Source organism: Tetrahymena thermophila, assembly GCF_000189635.1.
Source record: "Tetrahymena thermophila SB210 genomic scaffold scf_8254472, whole genome shotgun sequence".
Classification (NCBI taxonomy): Eukaryota; Ciliophora; class Oligohymenophorea; order Hymenostomatida; family Tetrahymenidae; genus Tetrahymena; species Tetrahymena thermophila.
The window spans coordinates 29677-43266 of record NW_002476248.1 but is presented as its reverse complement, the minus strand read 5'-3'; the positions used below and the strand labels follow the sequence as shown (position 1 = coordinate 43266).

The 13590-nt window shown below is 24.7% G+C and overlaps 2 protein-coding genes across 2 annotated transcripts; one reads left to right on the top strand and one right to left on the bottom strand. All coding sequences in view use genetic code 6, as the record gives it.

The window, feature by feature from the left end:
- Positions 1-2322, bottom strand: TTHERM_01156800 (transmembrane protein, putative; the record flags this gene model as incomplete). The annotated part of the gene is made up of 1 exon (XM_001030068.2): positions 1-2322. One exon carries the CDS (start codon positions 2320-2322, stop codon positions 1-3), a length of 2322 nt encoding a protein of 773 aa, XP_001030068.2.
- Positions 2323-4513: 2191 nt separating this feature from the next.
- TTHERM_01156790 (SLEI family protein) lies at positions 4514-11734 on the top strand (the record flags this gene model as incomplete). The annotated part of the gene is made up of 1 exon (XM_001030067.1): positions 4514-11734. The coding sequence occupies one exon, from the start codon at positions 4514-4516 to the stop codon at positions 11732-11734; it is 7221 nt and encodes a 2406-aa protein (XP_001030067.1).
- Between the last annotated feature and the right edge of the window lie 1856 nt (positions 11735-13590).

Below are 13590 nucleotides of genomic sequence, written 5' to 3'. Positions count from 1 at the left end.
TCATCTAAAAGTATTTTCATCAAATTGCTTTTTAAGATTTTAACCTATGTATAAGAGAATTTGATTATCAACAAAGGAGGGTTTTGAATGTTAGGTATTTGAAGATTTAAAAATTCTATTGTAGGAGCTTTAGGCATCCTTCATTTTTTTAATTTAGGTTCTGTAATCTTCAAAAACCATTCCTGTATTAAATGCTGAATAGCATTCTTTCTCATTTTCTTCATCTGAAATTTTATTAGTAAACTACTGTTCGTGTATAAGAGGAGGAGGTATAAGTTCAAAGAGAATTAATTAATCTTTGTTCATGAGAATTCTTTTGAGTTTCTGAAATTCTACTATTGTCTTAATGAACATATTTATGTCTAAAAAATCATTTATTTTCTCTATACCATAATTTATCATTCGAGATTTGATTTTCTTCTTGCAAAATATGCTCAGAAGTTAATCTTAAATTTTTATTTTTATTGTGTTCTTAAGGAGACTCATTTATGTGATTAAATTTTGTTTATTTTGAGCTATTTAATTCTAGTTCTTGCTTTAATTAATAGTTTTACTTTAAGTATGATCAGTGTTAATTTAAACCTGTTGACTCACTCTTCTTTACCGACAATTGCTATATTTATCATCAATGTTTTTAGATTCATCTTCATTTCTTTTATCATGATCAGTAAACGCTAAATCTTCTAGCTTTTGTGTTTCACATCTCCTTATATATTTAAATGGAATTTAACCATCTTAATTCTAACAGAACTAAGAAGTATTAGCTATCTTATGTTTTTTCTCCTGCGCAGAACAAAAACTATCATTTAATTTATCCTACCTTTTTTAACTAGATAGCTGTATATCATTTAAATTCAAAGTGCTAAAATCATTCAGTGTTTGATATTAATTTATCACTGTGGTTTATTCTTTGTTTTGTTTATTTTCAAGTTAAATCTCATTCTAATTTATATCTATTTTTTGACTTATACTATTGCTACCACCAAGTTCTTCATCCTTTTGATCTTCAGATTCTTTGTGTAAATTGTTTTTTCTAAAAATACTATTGTTGTAAGCTTTATGAGTGATGTTACTGTTCAAAGGGTCTCTTGCTGTTTACGCAGTTTAAATTGTGTGAGAGCGATTGAACTTAAATTTAAAATTCTATTTCAAAATAGAGCGATTATTATTATTATTACTATGATTGACTGTATTATTATTATTATTAGTATTAGTATTATTCTCTGTAATTTAAGATTTTTAATTGTCAATGTAGATTTGTGGTGATTCTTATTATGATGATTCTTGCTGATTTTAATCTAGTTAGAAATTAAAAATACTGTTTAAAAGTTTTTGATTATAACTAAATTTAGAAGCAGGCATAGCTAAAATGAGTCCTATAAAATAGAAGCAGTTCACTAAACCACCTATTGATGAAAAGAATTAAACTAGAGTTTATTATTTTATGTTATATATTGATTCTTTATTGTTTTCTAAAGACAAATTTAGCTCAAAAAGCATATTGTTTTTATTGTAGTCAGTAATCAGCTCTTTATCTGAACTGAAGAGCAATTTTTGTTGACTTTATATTGACTAAAAAAGTGTTCCTATTTAAGAATTTACATAAGCATTTTTAAACCTTAAATCAATTCTTTTAGTTCCGCTTGAAGCAGTCCATTACATACTTTGAACCATTGGTAATAACTAATCTTCTAATCTATCAGCGTCAATTATTCTATTTACATAAATAGTATACAAAGAGGTTTATTATTAATTTTAAAGAGATTCTGAGCAATTTAATTAACTTTTGCAATAGCTGATTTTGAATTTTAAAAATTTATATGTATTTGACTCAGGTTATCCTTACAAGGAATAACTGCTATTTGATGGTATACAATACAAATAATTTAGAGGATACTTTTTAATTTCGCTTGCAATTTCCTATATTTAAAAGCTGCTTTCTGAGCAAGGTTCCAAGCTAAACGATTCTTAAACAGTCTAAAACTCATATTAGTTAGTCTAATTATTTAATACTCTCTAAATTGAAAATTGAATTCCTTCTACATTGAAAGATTCTCTTTGTAAAAAGCTACTAGAAAAATCATTTTGCTTAATCCCCAATGCAAGTGGAAATTCACTAGCAGATATTTTTGCTTATTTAGGCTCTTCTTCAGAGTTCTCGCTATAAACTAATTGAAAATTTTTGCCTTGCAATAAATTTTCTGCTTGAAGTAGAAATTGGTACAATAAATAGGCAATTATAGACAGCGATACAATAGCTCCCCAACAAGTTTAGTGAGTCGAATTACTATTATATTTTAGGCTTATTCTTGCTCCGAACATATCAAATTTTTAAAAAAATTTATCAACCTCTTTCGAGTGCTTGCAATACATTTATAAAAACTAGGAAAGAATCTATTTGTTATTTCTACTTATTTTTACTAATAATTAAATTAAATATTACTACTAACTAACTTATAATAGCATACAAAAACAACTAATTTATTACAATAATCAAAAGTCCTATTTAGAGATTAATTTCTTTTTCACTAAATTACATTCTTTATTTATTTATTTTTATGGTTTTAATGAATTCTTAGGTTTTAATTATTTAATTTTCTTATAAAAGTAAATTTCTCATATTATTATTAAGACATCCCTAACTAACTATTTAATATATAATTTAAATAAATTATTTCTACCAATAATAAATATAATGTAAAGATTCAATAACCAAATAAAGAACATCCATCCATCTTCTATTGAAAACTCTTCACAAAATTTTTGAAAATTTGCCAATATTCAAAAATCCAATTCTCAGCTCGCCATGAATAAATAAGGTACATAATTATTTTAAAAGATACTTACTTAAAAATGGTAAATATAGTTGTCGCTTAAATTAATTAAAAAGCAGTGTCGTTTAAAGATATTAGCATTTGGTGTCGTTACGAGTGAATAGGTGAAAGTGTCATTTAAATATATGTCGACCAAATTTACATTTAAATTTTAAAATATTTTTTAATTTCTTAAGTTATTTGAAGAAAAACCTTAAATTATAAAAGTATTTATAAATATTTTATTTAAATTCTTTCATGATATGTATTTATTTATTTATTTACTTACTTACTTTAAAAAGTAAAATTAAAATCAAATAAATTAATTCTAAATATTTAAATAATTATATGAAATTATTAATATATTTTATTAATTTGTTTATTAAATTTTATTTTTTAAAAATTAAAATATTTTTCCAAAATTTCTTTAAAATTCACAAAAAAAACATTTCAAAAGTGTAAAATTTAATTTAAGACTTAGAAATTTAATTTTATAATCGAAATCTATATTTTAAATAAATTAAAGGGTTTATTCCTTGCAATTACAATCCTTAATAATTATAATTCTAACTTAATAAAATTTTTGTTGTAAAATTTAAATGGCAACAATAAACATTTGAATTTCATAGATTGGCTTCAAAATAAATAACATATTTTTTTATTAATATCAATATAATTTTTATCAATTTTATTGATTTTCCTTTAGTACATTTATAAATATTTTATTTAATAATATTCAAGGATATTATTATTTTTTATTCCATATAAATTTATATTACCAATTAGGAATAAGATTTATTCATTCAAGTTATTCAGTTTTTTAATCATTAATTGTGTGTAATTTTAAAATATATATTATCTTAAACACTCAACCAATTAATTATATTAGCAAATAAAAAATTCCTATGTATTGATAGAAACTATAATATAGCTTATCTTATACTACAATTCTGAATATTATGATCATAAAAATTTTTAACAAAACTGATCCCTATAATTTGAAATGTATAGTAAGATTAAAGAGGCTAAAACAAAGCAACAGTCAGCTTCAAATAGAATTGAATTCTTTAAACCGTAGTTTAAATTTTAACTTGCTGTCTAAAACGACTGCTAAAAGTCTAAAATAAATGATTTATTTAACAAATTCAATATAAAAAAAGAAACAAACTAATAATCTATCTATCTATTTATTTAATTTGTTTTATATATAAAAGAAATATGAAATAAATATTTATTTTACTATTTAAAATCTAAAATAAATAAATAAATAAATCTATACGTGTAAAGTATTCTATTGGTAATTAACATAGCCCATTTAAATAATTATTTCTAGCATGCAAGTTTAATTTATGCATACTTTGAAACTTATTTTATCCTTTTTTGTGTTACTTACTTGTCATCATTTCAAAAGTTCTTTAAACAAAATTTTATTTATGGAATAAATTTAATAGTTTTATTTCTCAATCTGATCTATCTTTTGCTTCTATTGATTATTTCAATTCAAACAAAAAATAAATATCTTTATACAGATAATTCCTGATAATAAAAGTTTTTAGAACAATTAAAAGCTTGAAATATCTCTATCCTAATTTAGTGTTTATAATAATTATCATAAACTTTACCTTTTAAATATCTTTTGAAATTATTAAAATAGGATATAGTAAACCAAATCTAATTTAAATATTACAAAAAGCTAAGAGATGGAAGATACTGAAACTCTATTTAATAAAGCTCTTGATTTTTAAAAGTAGAATTTGATTGATGAGGCTATTGAATGCTACAAAAAGGTTCTAGAAGTAGACTATAGTAATGTAGAAGCTCTCTATAATCTTGGCTTAATTTATCAATCAAAGAAACAACTTGATGAATCTCTCGAGTTTCTTAATAAAGCAGTGGAAAAAAATCCTAACTATATAAATGCCTACATCTGCAAAGCTGAAAATTATTTACAAAAGAAAATGATTGAAGAAGCTGTTGTATGCCTTTAAAAAGCTCTAGAAATAGACCCTAAAAGCGCGAAGGCTCATGAAAGATTAGGTTTTGCTTACAAGAAATAAAATCTTACAGATAAAGCTATAGATTGCTTAAAAAAAGCTATTGAAATAGATCCAAATTTTACAGAAGCTCATCACAACTTAGGATTTACTTACGAAAGCAAAAAAATGATCGATTAAGCGTATGATTGCTATAAAAACATACTTAATATAGATCCTAATTATGTTAAGGCTTATATCAGCCTAGCTCGTAACTATTATATTGAATATAAAACTGAAGATTCTATCAAATATCTCAAAAAAGCTATAGAAATGGATTAGAATTGCGTAGAAGCTTATGAAAGGCTTGGGTATATTTACTAGAATATAAGTAAGAAGGAGGAGTCTATCAAGTATTTTAAAAAAGCTATTGAAATAGATCCTAATTATTTTAATGCTCAGTTTAACCTAGGGTTACTATATTATTAAGAATAAAAAGATAATGAGGCACTTACCTATTTTTAAAAAGCCATTGAAATTAATCCAAAAAGTTCTGATTCTTATAATAACATAGGGCTCGTCTACTATCATAAAGATATGATAACTGAAGCACTTGAGTATTTTAAAAAAGCACTTGATGTAAATCCTTTATATTACAAAGCCCACCATAACTCTGGGCTTGCTTATGCAAAATAAAATTTAATATAAAATGCTATTGAAAGTTACAAGAAATCAATAGAAATCAATCCTAAATTTCTTAAATCTTTGACAAATTTGGGAGATCTTTGCGTTAAGTAGAATTTGTCAGACGAGGGTATTGAATGCTTCAAAAAAATAATTTAAATAAATCCAAAGAGTCATTATGACTATTTTTAGTTAGGTTTTTTATATCAAAATAAAGATATGAATGAAGAAGCTGTCAAGGCATATAAAAAAGTTATTGAATTAAGTCCACAGTATACTAATGCCCATATTAACTTAGGTGTAATTTATTTTAAATAAAAAATGTTTGATGAAGCTCAAGCCTGCTTTAAAAAAGTTATTTAAATAGATCCAAATTGCTGGAATGCTTATTATAGAAGTGCAGAAGTTTATTAATTAAAAGGAAATACTACTGAAGCTATTGAATGCTATAAAAAAATAATAGAAATAAACCCAAAACATATTAAATCATATTTTAGTTTAGCAATACTGAAAACAACTTAGAAAAGCTATGATGAAGCAATAGCTTGCTATTAAAGCATATTAGCAATAGAGGAGGATAACCTAGATGCCCTAAACAATTTAGGGGATGTTTATTAGTAATAAAATATGTTTGATGAGGCCTTAGATTACTTTAAAAAAATATTATAGCTTGATTCAAGTTATTACCTCGCTTACTACAACTTAGGAACAATATATGAATCAAAAAATATGCTAGAAGAAGCCTTGGAATATTACAAAAAAATTGAAGAGATGAACCCAAAATTCATTGCCACTTTTGTCAGACAAGGAAATGTTTATTCTTAAAAGAATATGCAATCTGAAGCTTTTGAGTGTTATAATAAAGTCAAAGATAGCGATTTGAAATCCACATTCGATGATGATCTTTTTATTTAAACTGAAATAATAGTTGAGTTAATTGAATGCTATGAAAAGGCAATATAACTTAATCCAAAATATACTTAAGCTTTCTGTAACTTAGGACTGCTTAATTAGGCAATCAAGCAGATGGAAGAGGCAATTCGTTTCTATTTAGCAGCAATCGAGTTAGATCCTAAATGCTTAAAACCCTATCTTGGATTGGGTAGCATCTATTCTGCTAAAGGAATCAATGAAAAAGCTCTTGAATGCTTTTCTAAAGCTTAAGAAATTGATGCTAATAATGCTGAAACATTTAATAGTATTGGATTTATGTATTATAATTGGAAAATTTTAGACTAAGCTCTTGATAATCTTAAAAAAGCCTTAGAAATAAATCCAAACTATGAATTAGCAATTTACAACACTGGACTTGTGTATGAATAAAAAAAACAAAACGATAAAGCACTTGAGTGTTATTAAAAAGTTCTTTAAATAAAACCAAATGATAAAAAGGCAAAAGTAAGAATTTTTTAAATAAATTAAAAAAATCAATAGGAAGATAAAACTCCAAAAACTGCAAAGGAATTTTATTAATAAGGCTATAAATATTATATTTAGTTGAAGGATGAATAATCAATAGAATGCTTATAAAAAGCTCTTGAGCTAGATCCAAACTATTATGAAGCCTATGACAAATTAGGCCTTATTTACAAAGAGAAAAAGATGTTTGATTAAGCAATTGTTAACTTTAAAAAAGTTTTAGAAATAAACCCTCATTGTTTAGATATTATAAAGACAGTTATGAATATTTACTTGGATAGAAAAATGATCGATGAAGCTAAAGCCTTCTATGATGAAGTACCCAAAAATTTAGATACTTACTATGAATTTGCTGACGTGTACAAATCTCAAAATATGTTTGAAGAATCAGTTACAAATTATAAGAAAGTACTTGAATTAGACCCTAATGACATTGATGCACATATTTTGCTAGGAAGTCTCTACTTAAACAAGCCTGATTATGAGAAGGCGCTTGAGTGCTACTAAAATATTTTAAATATAGATTCTAAACAGGCAGTTGCTTACAATAATATGGGTCTTGTCTATTTCAGATAAAATATCGATGATTAGGCACTAGAATATTTCAACAAAGCTCTTGAAGTGAATCCAAAATATGAGCTATCTATTTACAACTCAGGCTTGGTTTATGAAAAGAAAAATTAAAAAGATAAAGCTCTTGAGTTATATAACCAAGTACTTGCTATAAACCCAACTGAAAAGAAAACTTTAGCAAGAATGGAGATATTAAAAAAGAAAGAATAAGAGTAAGAGTAAAAACTTGAAACTGCCAAGGATTATCTTGATTAAGGATTTAAGTATTACAATTAAATGAAGGATGAAGAGTCCATAAACTGTTACAAAAAAGCCTTAGAATTGGACCTAAATTACTTTTAAGCATATGAAAAATTAGGTCTACTGCACAAAACTAATAAAAAATTTGATGAAGCAGTTGAAAATTACAAAAAAGCTATTGAAATCAATCCTAAATGCTTCAGTGCTATGAAAGCTGTGATGAATCTATATTTGGACAAAAAAATGATTAAAGAAGCTTAGGAATTTTGCGAATTCGTTCCAAAATGCACTGAAGCTTATTATGAATTAGGAAGAACATATGAAGAGTAAAATATGCTTGATGACGCTATAGTAAATTATAAAAAAGCAATATAATTAGACCCTAGTCATATTAACTCCTACATTTATTTAGGAAATTCTTATTTAGACAAATTGCAATTTGATTTAGCTCTTGATTCCTATAAAAAAATAATAGAAATAGATCCTAAAAAAGCTGTTGCTTATAACAATGTTGGAGTTGTCTATAACAAGTAAGGATTGTATGATGCAGCGCTTGAATATTATAAAAAGGCTCTTGATGTCGATCCTCATTACGAATTAGCCCTTTTCAACAGCGGATTGGTTTATGAAAAAAAAGGAGAATAAGATAAAGCTCTTGAATTCTTTTATAAAACATTAGAAATAAATCCCACTGAAAAAAAATCTCTTAATAGAATAAAGGTGATCTAACAAAACAAGCAAACTTCAAAAGATGATAAAGAGTTTAGTCTTTTTAAAGATTTATTTAAAAATGATAAAAAGAAAGTTCTTTCAACAGCAGACGATTATTATTATGAAGGCTTAGTCTACTATCAATAATAGAATGATGATAAAGCCATAGAATGTCTGAAAAAGGCATTAGAATTAGATCCAAATTTCTATGAAGCATATGATAAACTTGGCTTAGTTTATAAAGTAAAAAAAATGTTTGACGAATCTATTATCCACTACAAAAAAGCACTAGAACTCAACCCAAAATTTTATTCTGCTATGGAGACTGTGATGAACATGTATTTAGATAAAAAAATGATTAAAGAAGCTAAAGAATTCTCTGAATAAGTTCCTAAAAACCTTGATACTTATTATAAATTAGCAAAAGTTTACTAAGATCAAAATATGCTTGATGAATCTATTGTCTACTATAAAAAAGTACTTGAGTAAGACTCTAAATATATTAATGCTTATATCTAATTAGGCAACGCTTATTTAGATAAACCGTTATACGATTAAGCCATGGAGTGTTATTAAAAAATAATAGAAATAGACTCAACAAAATCAGTAGCGTATAATAATATAGGCCTTATATACTTAAGACAAAACATGCTTGACGAAGCACTCGAGTAATTCAATAAAGCTATAGAAATAGACCCTAAATATGTATTATCTATATACAATTCAGGGCTGGTTTATGAAAAAAAACAATAGAAAGATAAGGCTCTTGAGTGCTATAATAAAGCTCTTGAAATCAATCCAGCTCATAAGAATTCATATAACCGAATAAGTGTACTGAAGAAGAGTGGAAAATAAGCTTAAGAGACTGACAAAGAAGAGTAGTAGGAGATAAATCTTTAAACCGCAAAAGATTACTATGAAGAAGGGTATAAATATTACACTGAATTGAATGATGATGAATCAATTAAGTGCTTAAATAAAGCTATTGAATTAGATCCAAACTACTTTGAAGCTTACGATAAACTAGGCCTTGTATTAAAGGAAAATAGAAAATATGAAGAAGCTATTTAATCTTACAAAAAAGCAATAGAAGTAAATCCTAAGTGTTTTGCTGCTATGTAAGCAGTGATGAATTATTACTTGGATAGTAAAATGATAAACGAGGCTAAAGAGTTCTACGACTATGTGCCTAAATGCGCTGAAACTCATTATCATTTGGGAAGGGTTTACTAAGACTAAAATATGCTTGATGAAGCTATAGGAAGCTACTAAAATGCAATAGAATTAGATTCAAAGTATATCGATGCTTACATTCAATTAGGTAACGCTTATCTAGATAAACCTATGTTTGACCAAGCACTTGAAACATATAAGAAAATATTAGAAATTGATCCTCAAAAACCAGTGGCCTATAATAATATAGGGCTAGTTTATTTCGATTAAAATATGAATGATGAAGCTCTTGAATAATTTAACAAAGCTTTAGAAATTAATCCGAAATATGAATTATCACTTTACAACTCTGGACTTGCTTACGAAAGAAAAAATTAAACAGAAAAAGCTCTTGAGTGTTACAATAAAGTACTTGAAATCAACCCTACTGAATCTAGATCCCTTGCAAGAAAAATAGCTCTCTTGAAAAAGAATAATTCTTCAAATACTGGATTTGATTTCCTCAAAGATTTGCAAGATAAATTTGGTCCTAGCTACAAATCAACTGCAGAAGAAAAATTTAACTAAGCTTTCCATTATTATATGCAAATGGAAGATGATAAATCAATAGAATGCCTAAAAAAAGCTATTGAAATAGATCCAAACTATTATGCAGCTTATGAAATGTTAGGTTTTGTCTACTCAAAAAAGAAAAAGTTTGATGAGGCTATAGAATTTTACTAAAAAGGAATTAAAGTTAATCCAAAAGGAATGGAATGCATTCGTAGTTTAGTGAAAATATACTAAGATAAAAATATGGAAAATGAAGCAAAGGAATTTTTCAATCAAATTCCTAAATACTTAGAAACTTACTATGAACTAGCAACTATTTATTCAGAATGTAAAATGACCGAAGAAGCTATTGATTACTTCTAAAAAGCTATAGAACTAGATCCTCTTTATATCAATGCTTACATCGAACTAGGTAATTTATACTTAGGTAAAGCAGAATACGATTAAGCACTCGAATGCTACCAAAAAATAATACAAATAAATCCTCAAAAAGCAGTAGCTTATAATAATATAGGACTTGTACATTACAAGTAGAAAATGGATGACAAAGCAATCGAGTACTACAATAAAGCTCTAGAACTGGACCCTAATTATGACCTCTCCTATTACAACTCTGGTTTAGTTTATGAGTAAAAAAAGGATTTTGACAAAGCTCTTGAATGCTATAAAAAAGTTCTTTAAATAAACCCAAAAGATAAGAAAACTCTTAATAGAATTAACCTAATAAAAAAGAATAATGGAGACAAAATTGATAATTAAGCTCAAGAAGATGAAGGATCAGAACCAGAAGATTATGATGATGATTATGAAGATGGCGATGAATAAAAGAAAGATCTTTAAACTGCAGAAGACTATTACAATCAAGGTTTTAAATATTATAATTAGATGAAGGATTAGGAATGCATAAAGTGCTTAAAAAAAGCTATTGAAATCGATCCAAAGTATTCTGAGGCTTATGATAAACTCGGTTTAGTTTATGAAGAAAATGAACAATTTGAAGAGGCAATTGAATGCTACAAAAAAGCCATTGAACATAAACCCAATAATTTAGATTGTATTAGTGCTTTAATGACTATCTATATAAATTAAAAAATGACTGATGAAGCTAAAGAGTTTTATAATTCAGTTTCGTAATCTGCTGATATTTACTATGAATTAGGTAGAGTATATGAAGATAAAAGTATGGTCGATGAAGCTATTTCTAGTCATAAAAAGGCTATTGAATTAGATCCTAAGTATGTAAATTCTTACATATAATTAGGTAACATTTATTCAGAAAAAGCTTCTTATGAGCAAGCCATTGAATACTTTTAAAAGATTTTAGAAATTGAACCTAATAATGAAATAGCATATAATAACATAGGACTTATTTACTATGATCAAGGAAAGTATGATTAAGCACTTGAACAATACAACAAAGCTCTTGAAATAAATCCTAAATACGAGTTATCTCTTTACAATTCAGGGCTTGTTTACGAGAAAAAAGACTAATATGAAAAAGCCCTTGAGTTCTATAATAAAGTTCTTTCAATTAATCCTACAGAAAGGAGATCACTAAATAGAATAAAATTGATGAAACAAAATAAAAAAATCTGAAATGAAGATTTATTTATTAAGCAACCAATCCCATAAGATTTTATACTTGATTGAGGATCTTAATGAATTCAAAGTTCCCATTTTTTATTAATGACTTAATTTTTAAATTTTTTATGTAGAATACATAATCTATTTACATATTAAAGTAACTAAAATTTATTTTTATTGAATAAATTGTTAAAAAGATAATATATATAGATATTATTCTAAATGCCTTTCTAAAATTTATCGAAATAATACCACTTTTTTTTAGTTTTTAAAAACCCTTCAAAAAAATATTAATTAAATCAATATCTAAAAAAACTCAATATAGGCATTAAATTATCATGTAAAATTCATTTTTTTTTTATCTAAAAGCCTGCCTTAATTAATAAAAAGATCAAATAAGAGTTTTAATTTGGTAGCTTGATATATGAACGAACCTTTAATTTTTTATATTATTATTCTCATAAATAAGCCTTCTTATGATTAAACATTAACTTATGTCTAATTTTTCTCATAATTAAAATAAATATTTTTTAATATTAATTTGAAAACATAATAATAAACATATTTATTTCTAAATATCTATCAAAAAATAAACATTTATTTCTAAATATCAAATATGAAAATAAATATTTTTTTATTGTTCTTCAATTTATAAATTTTAATATTAATTTAAAATAATATTTTGCAAATATTTCACTTTCAACTTTCAGAATGAATTAAATAAAAAATATTTTTAGAATTAATTTAGTGAGAAAATCTACTATAAAAGTATTATTTGAAAATAAGGTAAAAAATACATTACTCTCATTACAACTGCACAACAATTTACTTTTAAATTTTAAAATATTTTTTAATTTCTTCATTTTTTTAAAGAAAAACCTTAAATTATAAAATATTTTTAATATTTTATTTATATTTTTTATGGAATTTATAACTTATTTTAAAAGTAAAATTTAAATTAGTTAAATTAATTTAATATTTAAAAATTATGCTTATTTATTTATCTATTTTATTCATGTGACTATTCAATTTTATTTTATAATAATAAAAATATTTTCCCAAAATTTCTTTCAAATTCACAAAAAAGAAAAGCATTTAAAAATTGTCAGTCTTAATTAAAGGCTAAGAAATTTAATCTTCCAATCAAAAGCTACATTTAAAATAAATTAATGGATTTATTTGCAATTACAATCCTTAAATTTTATAATTCTAACTTAAATGATTTAAAATTTTTGTAATAAAATTTAAATTATGATAATAAACATTTGAATTTCAGAGATTTGATTGAGAATAATATATTTTTTTATGAATATCAATATAATTTTTATCCATTTTATTGATTTTTTTTAATTTATTGATAAATATTTTATCCAAAAAAATTCAAGGATATTATTTTATATTCCATATAATTACGATTTAAGGAGAAGATTTATTGATTCAATTTATTTAGTTTTTTAGTCATTCATTATTTGTAATTGTAAAATACTCTCTTAAACACTCAACCATTTATTTATTTTCGCTAGAAAATTTCTTTTGTATTGGTAGAAACAATAATCTTTCTTATCTTAAACTACAGTTCTGAGATATTCTGATCATAAAAATTTTTGAATAAAATTGATCCTAAATATTTGAAATACATTGTAAGATTAATGATTCTAAGAAAAATCAATAGCCAACTTTTAATAGAATAGAATTCTTTAAATTATATTTTAAATATTTAATAAATTAATCGTTTTAATTCAATCAAGTTATAAGTTGCTGCCTAAAACAACTGCAAACAAATAAAATAAGTTAATTTTCTATATTAAAAATTGTTGACAATATTAATAAAGAAACAAACTAATTAATTAAATATTAATATATTTTGT